The sequence below is a fragment of the Tachysurus fulvidraco genome, chromosome 9 (assembly GCF_022655615.1).
Source record: "Tachysurus fulvidraco isolate hzauxx_2018 chromosome 9, HZAU_PFXX_2.0, whole genome shotgun sequence".
Classification (NCBI taxonomy): domain Eukaryota; kingdom Metazoa; phylum Chordata; class Actinopteri; order Siluriformes; family Bagridae; genus Tachysurus; species Tachysurus fulvidraco.
In genome coordinates this window covers 17682770-17698483 of record NC_062526.1, presented here as the reverse complement: position 1 = coordinate 17698483, position 15714 = coordinate 17682770, and the positions used below count along the sequence as shown (strand labels likewise).

General features: G+C 41.0%; 2 protein-coding genes and 2 pseudogenes across 8 annotated transcripts in view; 2 read left to right on the top strand and 2 right to left on the bottom strand.

The window, feature by feature from the left end:
* The window catches only part of LOC113656616, a 355645-nt pseudogene that overhangs the window by 146620 nt on the left and 193311 nt on the right, over window positions 1-15714 (top strand).
* LOC113656619 (acetyl-CoA carboxylase 2) overlaps window positions 1-15714 on the top strand; it is a 332529-nt gene that overhangs the window by 186382 nt on the left and 130433 nt on the right. The gene's annotated exons all lie outside the window — the stretch shown is intronic.
* On the bottom strand, window positions 1035-3667 carry LOC125145500. The gene is made up of 2 exons (XM_047818573.1): window positions 1818-3667; window positions 1035-1617 (listed from the first exon to the last, which is right to left on the bottom strand). Exon 1 carries the CDS (start codon window positions 3580-3582, stop codon window positions 2257-2259), a length of 1326 nt encoding a protein of 441 aa, XP_047674529.1. The 5' UTR covers window positions 3583-3667; the 3' UTR covers window positions 1035-1617; window positions 1818-2256.
* Window positions 13972-15714, bottom strand: part of LOC113638514 — an 81201-nt pseudogene continuing 79458 nt past the window's right edge.

Genomic DNA, 15714 nt, shown 5'->3' with positions numbered 1-15714 from the left:
CATTCGGATGAAATTCGGATTTGGCATCAACAACATGAAAGCATGGATCCATCCTGCCTTGTGTCAACGGTTCAGGCTGGTGGTGGTGGTGTAATGGTGTGGGGGATATCTTCTTGGCACAGTTTGGGCCCATTAGTACCAATTGAGCATCGTGTCAATGCCACAGCCTACCTGAGTATTGTTGCTTACCATGTCCATCCCTTTATGACCACAGTGTACCCATCTTCTGATGGCTACTTCCAGCAGGATAACGCGCCATGTCATCTCAGACTGGTTTCTTGAACATGACAATGAGTTCACTGTACTCAAATGGCTTCCACAGTCACCAGATCTCAGACCAATAGATCACCTTTGGGATGTGGTGGAACGAGAGATTCGCATCATGGATGTGAATATGGACCAAAATCTCTGAGGAATATTTTCAGTACCTTGTTGAATCTATGCCACGAAGATTCTATGCCACGAAGATATACTGTATATATGTGGCATGCAAGTGTTTGTTGATCAGTTCATATCCTCTTATAGTATAGTTCATGAAGCATTGCTGGTTGTACCAGATGTAGTTGATACATCTCCCATGCTTCTCTATCTGGACCCCATGGTGTGAAGAATGTCATGGCTCCTTCACAGCTCTCTAAGCTGCAGCTGTCTGTGTAATCAGCAGTACTTGGAACAGTCCCAGGCATTTCCCACCTCCCACGCAGGCCCGTTTCATGCCGACAGAAATGCAGCTCTGTGTGGTAAGGCTTGTGGTGGTATTATGTGTGTTTATATCAACATGGAATGGTGCAAGGACTAGATTGTGGAGGCAGAAGGCTACAGCACCTTGAACAGACAAGTTTGCTCAGAACCAAGGTCAGCTCTGCTGGGACAGAGTGCAATGCAGGGTAGCCAAAGTTGACAGGCCAATCGGGTGTGCAGATGTGGCACTCACCCTCCAGCAGGAGTTCACAGTGGAGAACCAGGCTCAGCAGCTAGAGGGAGGTCAAATTGAAGAATATTCAGGTGAAACTAATGTAATCTCTCCCTCTGCTACTTATTCCTTTTAGAATCCCTCGTATATTAGATGAGTTTGCAGTTACTGAACCCTCGCCATTCTCTTGGGACGCTAACCTCACCCACTCACCTCTGCTGGCCCGACGCCTGGTGCTCCAGAACTTCACTCCAGCAAATCTGGGGAAACAGAGGGACTGAACAAAATCCACCATTAGTTCCCGAAGATTAATCAAAGCTTACCTCTCTCAGAGCTAAACCAGCCTTCCCTAGCTTGCCTACTCCCGAAAATTCGTTTAGATGCCGCTCCTGATTGGCTCTGATTTTGGTGCGCTTTTGGCCACTCTGTCCACTGAGGGTGTAGGGGTGAAAAGCGCTTTTTTCACTCATATCACAGGCCCCCTCCCTAGCTTAGAACCTCAACTAGCAGTCAGTAAGCCCAGAAGGTATAGCTGTGGGAGAGCTGGGATCCCGCTTGGTACTTGACCTGGAACGAGACGTCTTGAAGAGAAATGAACCACTGTAGCTGCACTGGTTCAATAAAATAATGCCCACGCATCGTACTGATGTCGTTTGAATTTATTTACACTCTCTCACGCGCTCTCCCTTCAGACACTGTGAAAACTACAAAAAATATAAACATATAACATTCAAATATACATCTCACAATCATAATAAACATCCACAAATTACAATCCATTCATAATTAGTCCCAATCACGACATTACAATGCACAATACACTTATATACAACTTATATATATTACATCCTACATAACAGCACATGAACAACATTATAATATTTGACATGCTATTAACAGTTACCGTGTGCGCCTTTTGAACCACATGCAGATAAATGGTAATTATTTATGTCAGCATGTTAACATATCCATGTCATTGCTACGCTCTGACCCATAATTCCATAGTCCCGCGCAACACTAGCATCACGTGTGCATCACGTAGTTTTAAAGAAACATGCACACACTCTCTGAACATCACATACTACACTCCCAACCCTCTGTTTAAATTTTCATGCATTGAAACCAACTTATATTAATAACAAAGAACAGTTAACTGTCTTGCAGACATTTACACTCCCACCAATTACTTTGATCTATGAGAACTTTAAGCACAGGTTTGAATAAATCTAGTAATTCCAGAACCACAAACCAGAAACAGTTATTTATCGAACTCTTACATACATTTAACGTTTCAAATATTCTACAATGTGTGAGTGTTTAAATTATTTCTAATGAAACACACTTTAGTTGTTTTCTATGAGTACAACTAACTTATGGATAGGACGTTCCAGAATGGAAAGGATATTGTGTCTTTTACCCTCCTTTCCTAACTTTCTATCTCCTATTTGTATTGTGACCTTTCGCACCAATCCATCTTCATCTTTACAAACATCAAACACTCTTCCAAGCCTCCATTCATTGCGTGGAATCTCTTCCTCTTTGACAATAACAATATCTCCAATCCTCACATTCCGTTTTGGAGAATGCCAGCGTTGTCTGAAGGTGATATTTGCAAGATATTCTCTCCTCCATCTACACCAGAATTGCTCTGTAAGATATTGTACCCTGCGCCACCTTTTCCTGGCATACATATCTTCTGCTACAAATTTTCCTGGTGGAGGCAGTGGAACAGAAGCTTTCATGGTAAGTAAATGGTTTGGGGTAAGGGGCTCTAGGCTTTTTGGATCATTAAGTGTGTTGACGCTCAGTGGACGGCTGTTGATAATTGACATGGCTTCATAGAAGAATGTTCTTAAAGAAGCATCATCTAGTCTGCCAGCACTTTGCGATAAGACCCAGCTTAGAACACTCCTAACGGTCCTGATCTGCCTTTCCCAAATACCACCCATATGACTGGCATCAGGCACATTCATTGTGAAGTCGCATTGTTTTTGGGCTAGGTAAGCAGTCAGTCTGTCTTTATCTACTTCCTTTAGTGCTCTTGACAGTTCATTTTTTGCCCCAACAAAATTTGAGCCTTGATCAGACCTGATTTCTCTCACAGCTCTACAAATAGCTATAAAACACCGTAGGGCATTTATAAATGCATCAGTTGTCAAGTCATCCAACATTTCAACGTGAACTGCTCTGGAGGAAAGACAGGTGAATATGAGACCATACCTCTTTTGCTCTTTGCGACCTTGTTTGGTGTGAAATGGCCCAAAACAATCGATTCCACAGTATGAGAAGGGTGGTGATGGTTCAGTAGGATTAATAGGTAGATCCGCCATCCTTTGTGTTTCTGTTGGCCTGCGAGCTCTCCTGCAGGTAACACATTGTTTTATGTAGTTGGCTATGACTTTGCTGCCACCAATGACCCAGTAACCATTGGCTCTCAGTTCATTGAGGGTCTGCCCTCTTCCTTGATGCTGAGTTTTATCGTGACAGTAACCCAGGATTAAATGTGTGACCACACCTGCCTTAGGGAGGATCACTGGATGCTTCAAGTCCAGAGATAAGTTAGCTTTCTTTAGTCTCCCTCCCACCCTAAGGACACCATCTTGTAGCACTGGGTCAAGCTGGAACAATGGATGATTATTTGGCAGTTTGTCATGGCTCAGTATATCCATTTCCTTTTTGAAGGCATCCCTTTGTGCTAGTTTAATGAATACAATGCTGGCTTTCCTCAGGTCTTCAACATTTATGGGCTTTGGTATTTTGTCTCTTTTTGCTAGTAGCTGGATCCGAGCAATCACATTTAATGCTGCATGCCATTTTGAGAAATGATTAAATCTCTCCAAAAAATTGTCCTCTTGTATTACTTTGGTTTGCAGAACCTGTGTTTTGATTTCAGGATCTCCCAACAAGAGCTCTGGAGTTGACTTTGGCATGACGATCTCGCTTCTCCACAAGAACTTTGGTCGAGTAAGCCAGTCTGAATTAATCAACTCTGAAACGCTGAGACCTCTGGATGCTTGATCCGCTGGATTTTGGTCTGTATCGATGTAGTTCCACTGTACAGGTTCTGATGCTTCTCTGATTCTTTGGACACGATTGGCAACGAAAACGTGAAACCTTCGAGCATCGTTATTGATGTAACCTAAGACTACTTTAGAATCAGTCCAAAAATATTCTTGATCAATTTTGAGCTCCAGTTCTTCTCTTAACATACTACTGACTGCTGAGGAGACCACTGCAGCTGTTAACTCGAGTCTAGGTATGGTAACAACCTTTGTGGGTGCAACCCTTGCTTTACCTATGACTAAAGAACAGTGCACATTGTCTTCAGTGAGCAATCGTATATATGTGCACTGACCGTACACGTGGCTACTCGCATCGGAAAAGTGATGGAGTTCAATTCTCTGCACTCTTTCCAGATTTTGGGGAATGAAACACCTTGGGATCTGAAGTTTTTCCAGATTCTTTAGATCGTTTAACCAGCTTTCCCATTGAGGTCTTAACTCTCCAGGCAGCGGTTCATCCCATTCAATGCCTTTTTGGCACATCTCCTGTAGTACTTTCTTTCCCTGCAGTAGAAAAGGGGCTAGAAATCCTAGAGGGTCAAACACAGAAGCCACAGTCGAAAGGATTCCTCGCCGTGTTGCTGGTTTCTCATCCAGAGCAACCTTGAAGGTGAAGGCATCACTGCTCACACTCCACTTTACTCCCAACACAGTCTGGACAGGGAGGTTGTCATGACTGAGGTCCACATCCTGAACTCCACTAGCTCTTTCACTGTCAGGAATTGATTCCAGAACCTCTCTGTTGTTAGAGATGAACTTATGGAGATGCAATCTTCCTTTAGCACACACATTTTGTGCTTCCTTCACAAGGTTGATAGCTGTGTCCACATCTTCTACGCTAGCAAGGCCATCATCAACATAGAAATTCTTCCTTATGAAGTTGGCTGCTGCAGGATACTCTTCATTTTGGCTTGCGAGATACTTCATTCCATAATTTGCACAAGCAGGAGAGGATGTCGCTCCAAAAAGATGGACTTTCATACGATATTCCTTTGGCTCAGAATTCGTATCCCCATGTTCCCACCACAGGAACCGTAAGTAATCTCTGTCCTCCTGGCTTACATGGAGCCTGTGGAACATCTTCTCAACATCACAGATGACTGCAATTGGGTATTTGTGGAATCTGCAACGCACTCCTGTTAGGCCGTTGGTAAGATCAGGTCCAGATAGCAACTGATCATTTAGGGCTGTGCCATTATATTTGGCAGAGCAGTCGAACACAACCCTAATTTTGTTTGGCTTTCTAGGGTGATAGACACCTTGGTGAGGAATATACCACGTATTTCCTGCCCTGAGTGAGTGCTCAGCTCTCTCCACATCACCATCCTCAAATACACCTTCCATAAATTTAATATAGTCATCCTTGAATTTGGGATCTTTATCAAGTCTTCCTTTCAGACGCCTCAGTCTTAGTAGAGCCAACCGCTTATTCTCTGGAAGCTGGGGGCGTGTCTTAAAAGGTAGGGGCATTTCCAGGTGCCCATCTGCATTGTAGCATATTTTGTCATTCAGTAACCTCATAAACTGTATGTCATCTTGTGATATGCTCTTTTCCCCAGGGCTTGTGTCTTTGAAGTCTGATTCTAGGGCTTTGATAACAGTGGCTGGTGTCAGTAGTGGAATTTCTTTGACGGATACACGATGGCACAGGCCTATAACCTCTGACGACTTCGCAACCCGTGGTGAGCTGCCAACAATGCTCCATCCCAGGTCCGTCTTAATGGCATATGGCTCATCGTCACCTCCTATAATGACTTGTCGTGGAGCCAGTGCTCTGGAGCAGTCATAGCCTATTAAAATTCCGACCTTACAATCCATCAACTTTGGAATTTCTTGTGCTATTCGGTTCAGATGGTTCCACCTTCTGGCTGTTTCAGGGGTTGGAATGTGGGAACGCTCAAGAGGGATGAAATCTCTGGTATAGGCAGGTGGCAAGTTTACAAGACTTTTGGAGGAAAACCCCCTAACTCTAAGCCCACTAACTCTTTCACTCTGAATAATGGAATCTTTTCCCCTCATTGTCGTTAGTTTTAGCTTGACAGGCTCTAAACTTGCTCCCACCTCTTCACATACCTCTTGATCCACAAAGGTGTTGCTACTCTGTGTGTCCAATAAAGCATACACTAGTATCTCCTTTTCAGGAGCTGTGAGTAAAGAAATCCATACAGGCACTATCATAGATGTGCTCCCACCATCACCTCTGTCCACACAACAAGAAAGAGAAGAAGTTGTTTCTTCAGATTGCACTGCATGAGAAGATGTGTCTTCTATGGTAGAAGAACGGTCTTCGTGCAGTGGTGTTGGATGGTGCTTCTTACATATGGCACAAATAGCTTTACTCTTACAGTCCTTCGAGTTGTGTCCTCTCCTAAGACAGCCGAAGCAGAGGTTGTTGTCAAATATGAATCTTTTCTTGTCTTCTTCTGGCTTGTTAGCAAACCTTTGACATTTGGATTCTTTGGATAGAATGGTTTTCTCCACAGCACATGCAAGGAACTGGGTTTGAACCTGAAGATGGGACATTTACTCTCTTGATTCCATTTGAGGTTCTTGTGTTATGTTCTACAGCACTGTAAGCTTTCATCTCTGCGTTTGACTTATCTGGTGCTTTCACATTTGTGATCAATGCATTAGCTCTTTGTCGTCTTACATCTCTAGTTGGTTTTTCATCAGGTGACTTCAAAGCACTAAACGATGTTACAGGGTTACATGCAATTTCTGCTTCTTGTGCCATAAACTCAGCAAACTCCTTGAAATTAGGGTATTCTTCTGTTTTTCTCAACTGCTTTGTCACATGGCGGTTCCAGCGTGAAGTCACCCAGTCTGGAAGTTTCTGCAACATCTTTTGATTTTCTTCACAGTCATTTAACACCTGAAGTCCTTTGACATATGGCATACTGTTATTACATGCTGTGAGGAAATCACTGAATTGTCTCAATTTAACTGAGTCCTTTGAACCTATCTTTGGCCAGTTATTCTGTTTCTCTCTAAATGCCCGCTGAATCACAAAGGGGTGTCCGTGTCTAGAATTCAGTGCGTCCCATGCCTGGTCATAAGCTTCATCATCCTTCCTAAAGAAGCTTCCTTCTAACACACATTGTGCTTCTCCACTGACATATTTTTGTAGGTAAAACAACCTATCAGCTGGATTTGTGCATCGTCTTTCAATCAATGCCTTGAAACTTGTGCTCCACTCTAAGAATTTAAGTGGATCCCCTGAGAAGACTGAGGGCTCGGTTGCTGGAAGTCTGGTGAGTACCATTGTGTCACGTAGGGCTTGTGCTAACGATGCATCATTGTTTGTATGGTTTGTTTGCACATTGTCATTGTTCTCACAAATCTGTTCATTTTTTATTTCTTTTTGAGAAACTGGAGGACGATAGGCTGCTTCACTGCTTGGTGATCTGCTTTGATTACTTGCTTCGCCTGAATCTGCTTCCGAGTATGCTTTGAGCTTAGCCACTATTACTTGCAGATCTCTTCCATTTTTGAGTCTTTTAAGTTCTTGTCTTTGTGCAGCGATAGCCTCTTCCATCTTTATTTCAGCCTGCTTTGCTGCGAGCTGTGCAGCATACTCTGCTCTTTTTGTTATGATGCTTGGTTGTTATGATGAACACCTTGAGTGGTTACTTTGAGCGGTAGATTTGGAAATTGTAGTCTCAAATATTGACTGGGCATACTCTTTGTCAAGCACCATATGAAGTCTAGCATTTTCTGCCTTAGCATCAAATTCCTCCATCCCTACTTCACTCATACGTACTTTCATTAGCCCCATTAAATCTGCGGTTACTGCCGTGCAGGTATCCATCTTTCTTCTAATGTCAGTGGAAGGTACTGACTGGGATCGAATATTTTCATACAGTTCTCTTATTTGCATTTCAAGCTCTTCTACAGCATCAAGCATGTCACATAAATCTTTGTCAGAGCACTCATCTTTGAGTTTGGTACGTGTGGTTTTAACTTGCTCTTTCCAGCTTCCATATAACTTAATGAATTTGTTCTCCTTCTGAGAAACCTCTTGTTGCTTAAGCTCCAGCATTTTTGGGGTTAATATTCTATCCCGTGAGGACTTTCTAGGTTCTTTTTTCTTAGTAGTGACAGAGGTTGACTCTATTGCAATCTGGTGCATTTCTGTTGTGGTAAATTCTGCCTGAATGGACTCAATTTGTCCAGTACGTTCCTCAACTTGTGATGTCTCTCTATGAACTGACATTGTTTATTCCGTCGTACTTTTCTGTCTGTAGAGAGTAACATATTACAGCAACGTTGCACTTGAAGCCTTAGTTGTAAAGGATATTTGCAAAACCGTAGTCTGACGCCCTCTCTTGGTGAATTAGTGTACTGTTTTTAACGTTGCCAGGAGCCAGCACTCCCGTCTTCTCTTAATCAGCAAACTAATGCTCCGCCCACACTCAGCGATAGTCTTCTCTTCGGATAACCGCCAATCTTCTCTTTGATTTCTTTGACTTTAATCTTTTTTGGCAATACCAGCGGTACGTTTTCACTGTAGCTGCACTGGTTCAATAAAATAATGCCCACGCATCGTACTGATGTCGTTTGAATTTATTTACACTCTCTCACGCGCTCTCCCTTCAGACACTGTGAAAACTACAAAAAATATAAACATATAACATTCAAATATACATCTCACAATCATAATAAACATCCACAAATTACAATCCATTCATAATTAGTCCCAATCACGACATTACAATGCACAATACACTTATATACAACTTATATATATTACATCCTACATAACAGCACATGAACAACATTATAATATTTGACATGCTATTAACAGTTACCGTGTGCGCCTTTTGAACCACATGCAGATAAATGGTAATTATTTATGTCAGCATGTTAACATATCCATGTCATTGCTACGCTCTGACCCATAATTCCATAGTCCCGCGCAACACTAGCATCACGTGTGCATCACGTAGTTTTAAAGAAACATGCACACACTCTCTGAACATCACATACTACACTCCCAACCCTCTGTTTAAATTTTCATGCATTGAAACCAACTTATATTAATAACAAAGAACAGTTAACTGTCTTGCAGACATTTACAACCACCAAGTCAACCCTCCCTAGATTGTGTGCGTACATTATGGAATCCAGAAATCTGGTTAATCCTTTCACCAGTACAGAAACCTGGGCTCTGTAGTTACAATTGTTGTTAGTCCTGAGCAATACTTATTCTGCTCTGGTTTTTGATCTTTGATAGGTAATTCAACTAATGGCTTGCCATCTTCATCATATTGTTCTTTGATAAAACCTCTAAATCGTGTTATATCCCACAGCTTATCTTTAATTTATGTTTCTGATAGCCACTGCTAAACACTGTTTCTATCTTTATATGTTCGCTTGTCTCAAAAGCGTGTATGTATGCCTCTAGTGTTTATATCCAAATCATATAAAGCCATTCAAATCTTAAACAACGATATTGATTTGCCAGAAGGGGTGCCAGTGCACTCTGTCTGTGTCTTCACACACACACACACACACACACACACACACACACACACACACACACACACACACACACACACGCTCACACACACACACGCACACACGCACACACACACACACACACACACACACACACACACACACACACACACACACACACACACACACACACACACACAGACCCTAGAGCCAGACTATTGTGTTAATGTACAGCCAAAAGGATCTACAAAGTCCCAAATCCTGTTTTCAATGGGTGTCAATCGTGTCAATATGTATGTGAGTATTGCACCTCTTCCACCATATCCTGTATCTTGTGCCGTATCCATAGACTATATGCTTAAAGATATACAATACCCTGTATACCTCAAAGATACGCTTTAATTATATCAGTTGTGTGATTTTTCTCACTGCTTTCCAGGTGAGAAAGCCCTCTCTGGACACTGCTCTGGGTGGCACTGTTGTTATTGAGATCCTCCAGGATTCTGGGTCTAATTCTATGTAACCATGCTTGCTAATTCAATTTTTATCCAACTTGGCACTTACAATGTAACTTTGTTGCACTGAATCTCTTGGTATCCAGGAGTGTCCCCAGTAATTATTCACTTGAACTGCTGTTAATGCACTCTGGCACCTTGCCACTTTTGCCACAGATGGTCTTAAGTGCAAAGCTGCTTCTTCCCTAAACAATCGTCTAATTCTTTGGGTAAGAAGCAGACCTTGTGAGGACAATTTATCTTAGCCACAGAGAAAACCACTGGAGCTACGAGCATAACTTTGATCACAGAGTAAGTCATGATCTCCTGTTTTAATGTTACAACAAATTCACAACTTGTTTGACACAAACAATGACATTCTGACGGCTGTTAGAGAAGTCTCCCAGATAATCAGCAGAGTTTTTCATGAGTGTCTGTAACTTAGCCAACAGTTTTACAGCCTGTTCACTGACAGCACCTGCTCAGAACAAGTAGTCTAGGCCAATGGTTCTCAAACTGGGGGGCCTGAGATGGTGCCAGGGGGCCCCTGCTTTTATGACATTTTATAAAATAATTAACATATCATAAATTCTGTGTAATTAAATCTCAGAAAAATAAGGCTACTAACCAACAGCACTACATTGTATAATTTAATATGTTTTGTTTAGTTCAAGTATTAAGTTTTGGAATGTTTTATGTCATAAATTTTCTTTCTTTGTGTGTGTGGTGGTGGTGGGGGGGCCCACTGGTCTAGGCCTAGTCATATGTTTCATATTGAACCAATTTGGGAGGCTATCAAAGATCGCAGCCTTGGTTTTAGTGCTTCCACATTCTAATGCTGATGCCCAGAGGGTATTATTGATGGTCAGTTTGAACAAAACCTCAACACGAATCAGCTTGTCTCTGGACGGGACATTGTTCTCATTCATGACCCTAAAAATGTCTGGACTTAAGCCAAATTGTTTTAAATGGGAGCAACATTACAAGTGATAAAGAAGTCCAAAAAGGAAACAAAAAATTACAATAAACAACACCAGTCATAATCTCTCTCTCTCGCTTTCTCTCTACCTCTCTCTCTCTCACACACACACACACACACACACACACACACACACACACACACACACACACACACACACACACACACACACACACACACACACATTAATAAATGGAAATTGAATAAATACTTTGTATTTGGTTAAATTGTGTTCAGTGATCCTTACCAAATACAACAACACCCCATTGTTGTGTTTGGGTGGGGGGTTGGGGATGTCACTCTTGCCTGTCTTCAAAACTTGAGAGCCCTGCTAGTATGAAAAAGAAAATAAAGAAAAGACTGAATTCTTCAGATTGGATGAAGGGTAAAAGCAAGGTTTATTGAAGATCAGTGCTGATCGTTTTGCTAACGTGTATTTTGTTTTTATTTAATTGTGATTTGAATTTTGATTCTATTAACCAATGAAGAATTTGGTTAACAACAATTTGGTTAACAACAAAAATCAGACAAAAGAATAACTAAAATATATATATTAGTTAGAGAATATCACAAGTAGATATGATCAATAAAGGCTTAAGACATGCAAAACATGCTGTAGGAGGTGGTAGAAAGGAGGATGGTAGCAAAACTATCTACTTTCTTCTCAGTATTTATACATTGTATTGTGTATATACTGTATATTATGTCTTTTTTTATATATATATTTGCATTTATTTCTTTTTGCTGCTGTAACAAAGAAATTTCCCTATTGTGGGACGAATAAAGGTATATCTTATCTTATCTTATCTTATCTTATCTTATCTTATCTTATCTTATCTTATCTTATCTTATCTTATCTTAAAAAGAAGCACAGCCTATTTGGTTAGTGATTTGTTCTGACTTGCTTCTGCATAGGGCAACATAATCTCTTCATGTATTTTGATGTATTCATACTGATCCATTATAAAGCAGCACTGTGCTAACCTGAAATGCTGTCAATGACAACTATACACTATAAGAACAATTTTACTCAGTTCTCTTTTGCCAATTGATGTGTTCTTTGACAAATTTTAACCAATTCTGTACATGGCTTTATTTTAACAATGGCATCAAGGAAGTTTGCATTTGGGAGTGTTCCTGAAGCATGTTGTGTGTCACGTGTGTTCTCGTCACTACTCACCTTTTTCTAATTGACTGTTATTAATCAAATCAATTCAAATCTAATTTTTGTCACATACACATACATATAGTGTACGAAAGTGCCTATTTATTTCCTGGTCTTTTCTTGTCTGTTCAGCGTTAGTTTTTTTTTTTCTTTTTTCTCTCCCCTCTACCCTGCTTTGGGCCTGGCTTTATCCTTGAAGTTAATGAGCTTTAGTGGTTAGCACGTTCGCCTCCCACCTCCACGGTTGGGGGTTCGATTCCCGCCTCCGCCTTGTCTGTGTGGAGTTTGCATGTTCTCCCCGTGCCTCGGGGGTTTCCTCCGGGTACTCCAGTTTCCTCCCCCGGTCCAAAGACATGCATGGTAGGTTGATTGGCATCTCTGGAAAATTGTCCATAGTGTGTGAATGAGAGTGTGTGTGTGCCCTGTGATGGGTTGGCACTCCGTCCAGGGTGTATCCTGCTTCGATGCCCGATGACGCCTGAGAAGCACAGGCTCCCCGTGACCCGAGAAGTTCGGATAAGCGGTAGAAAATGAGAGAGTGAATGTTATCTGTTAGTGCTGTGTAAATGAGTAGAATTCTCTAATATGTTCTCTGTAAACTCCACACTGCGATTTTTTTAACATGCCCCTTTTAATGAATGAGTCAATTACTCAGAAGAAACAGTCATGACCATTGGGTCAGATATATTTTACACTAATACATCTACAGGCAAAATCCTTTGCAATGAAGTATCACTACAGTACAATAACAATATGTTTCAAAAACAGAAATGTTTATTTTTTATTTGGTTCTCAGGGTTAATGACTACAAGTGTACTGTTATATAAATGTGTGTAGAGTCGAAGTGGAGTAATAAATCACATTTTAACAAATACAAGCACATAAAACACTGTGAGCACTGCTCTGTGAGCCTGAACAATGGCTGTTAGAAAGTCTTTTAAATGGAGTTCATTGTTTTATATTTAAATACACGAGTCTCTCACAGCATCCAGCTGTGTGGCATCATAGAGCAGTGGAAAACATCATCAACCCTCCTTCGCATACATGAGCTCACAGATGCATATGATTGGCCATTGTCTCTCTGATTAACAGGTGAGAGTAAGCCCCTCCCATTCAGATAACAGGTGAACTTCTGCTCTTTACTTCACTCACAGCTCCATCTCCATTTCTCTAAGATCATATTTTTTATTCATTTCTGTATCTCATTCTATTTTCCTTATAATCAAAACCCACACACAAGCATGGACATTACTGTTATTTATTTATTTCAGCATTATTATAACAGTTTGTATCCTCTTATCTTTATCATGTTAATATTAATCTTAACCTAATATTTAAACAGAAGAAACACAAACCAGTAAATGTGTCTTTACGAGACTAATCCCTTTAAAACAGAATAGAACAGATGAAGGCTGATATCTGATTGTGAGTCAGTGCTGAGTGTGTTTGTGTCTCTAAAGGTCTGGAAACACACACAGTATGATGTGTTATAATTACTGATGGGACTGAAGCTAATAAAACACAGATTTGTTAAACAGGTCGTTCAGATGTGAAAAGGTGTTGAATGGATAGTTTTAGTTTTAAATGGAGTTCAGTAATAAATAAAGTCCTCAGTGTGGTTTAGTGACTTTGTGTTTTGTTCTTGTGTTGAAAATAAAATCTTGGAGTTCTGATCCTCCAGCATGACCTCCTGCTTCTGCTGTCTTCACTCCTGTTCTTTTACACTTTAGTCCAATCTGTTCAATCTGTGTGTATATGTGTGTTTGTGTAAAATCACATATGAAGAATGAAAACTACACAGAGAATTTACACAGAGCATAAAAATAAAACAATCTGAAAAATCCCATTTTACATCAAGAACAAAGAAGAAAATAAATCATACCCCGATACCCACTGAACAATGTGTGTGTGTGTGTGTGTGTGTGTGTGTGTGTGTGTGTGTGTGTGTGTGTGTGTGTGTGTGTGTGTGTGTGTGTGTGTGTGTGGTCCTCATCTCCATCTCCTGGTGTCTCCTAGAAAAACTGAGAGAAAGAAACAGGATCAGCTCTGAGCTGAGATTTAATGTGAGCTCAGTCTTTTCTGCTGGAGTTTCAGTCCACACACAGATTTTTCTTCCATACTGTAACTGTCTTCAGAAGTCATGACACATGAATTCATGTGATCAAAATGTCAAGCATTCTCTGTACACACACAGAGACTTTTCTTCCATATGATACTGTAAACATCATCATGTCTTACTCTCTCACTTCAGCAGGAAGACACACAGTCATGCTTTATGAGTTGGTGGAGAAAGAGTCTTCAGAGGCTGGAGCACGTTTGAAGCCTGAAACACAGATGATGGACAGACAGTTATTTATCAGTTTATCAGTTCAGATTAAAAACAAGTAAAATCTTCATCAAATCTCCTTCAAGAATTAGAAAGTGTAAATCTGTTCTCTGAAAACTTCACATCTGCCTCCTTCCTCCTCTCACCAGAGTTCTTCTTCTTCCAGACCATAATTCCAGCAACAACAGCAACAACGTGAACAATGAGAGCCACGACTACACCAATGATGATAGCCATCGATCCTCCACCTGTTAAATCGGCACAGAGTCTTTATTATCCGCTGCAGCAGGAAATCAGATTTCACTGTAAATCTGTAGTTTTAGAGGAAAGTGTTTCTGACCTTTCAGGATCTGTCGCTCGCTCACATTCAGCACTAAATCCTTCATGCTGCTGTGCTGAATCACACAGGTGTAGGTGTGTTTCTGCAGCTCCTCAGCTGGGACTTTCAGAATGCTTCTCTTCTGGAAGCTTCCATCCTGGTTGGGTAACGTCTCACTGAGCTCCACGTCCTCATGCACGTCCTCTCCGTCCTTCCTCCAGGAGATCAACACTGCTTTGGGGAAGAAACCTGTAGCGTGACACACCACCCCTGGAGAAGGCGAGTGTTTCTGGAACAGTGACGTCTCAGGACGAACTGCAGAGACACAGAGACAGAAATATTAAAAGTCTCTTCTGTCCTTCATGTCTAAACTCCTCATGTAACCCTGATGAGGAATAATCTGTGTTCCTGCTGAGGACGTTTTTCATCAAGTTTCCACCAGTTGATGAGTTTTAGTGAAGATGAGACACTGGAATGGTTTCTGCAGGAAAGGAGGAAAGTTTACAGCAGAAACATTGGAGCCTTCCCACACTGTTAAAGAGCATCTGCTGTGAGCAGCACAGGAGACAAGAAACAGCATCTTCATCACTTTCTAATCATCATCACCACTCTTTAAAGTGTTTGTAAACTGTTAGAATGAAAACATCCTTAAATTTTCAGTTACTTTTTCTTCATTTTTTTTCTCTCTGGTCTGAAAAATCTTTCTCTGTTTAACTGAAATAAAACGTCTCTGTTCTGCTGAAAGATTTTGGTCTTTTCACTTTACACACTGAACTATCTGAAGAACGTCACCTCATTTTTCCCCTCAGTGAAGTTCAGAGTTATTGGTCATGTGATGAAGATTTTCTGTCTACAAAGATGTGAAAGAGTTTCGAGTTGGACAGAAAAATAGATTTACACTTTTAATGTACGGCTTTAAAAAAAACAACTCATTTTTATTTAGAGATTTAAATAATCACAACAGAGGAGGACAGACAGAGAGAGAGAGAGAGAGAGAGA

What these genes read in the sequence shown, in the direction of transcription:
- LOC125145500 (XM_047818573.1), bottom strand. Translation starts at nt 3,582, where the DNA reads ATGGATATACTGAGCCATGACAAACTGCCAAATAATCATCCATTGTTC.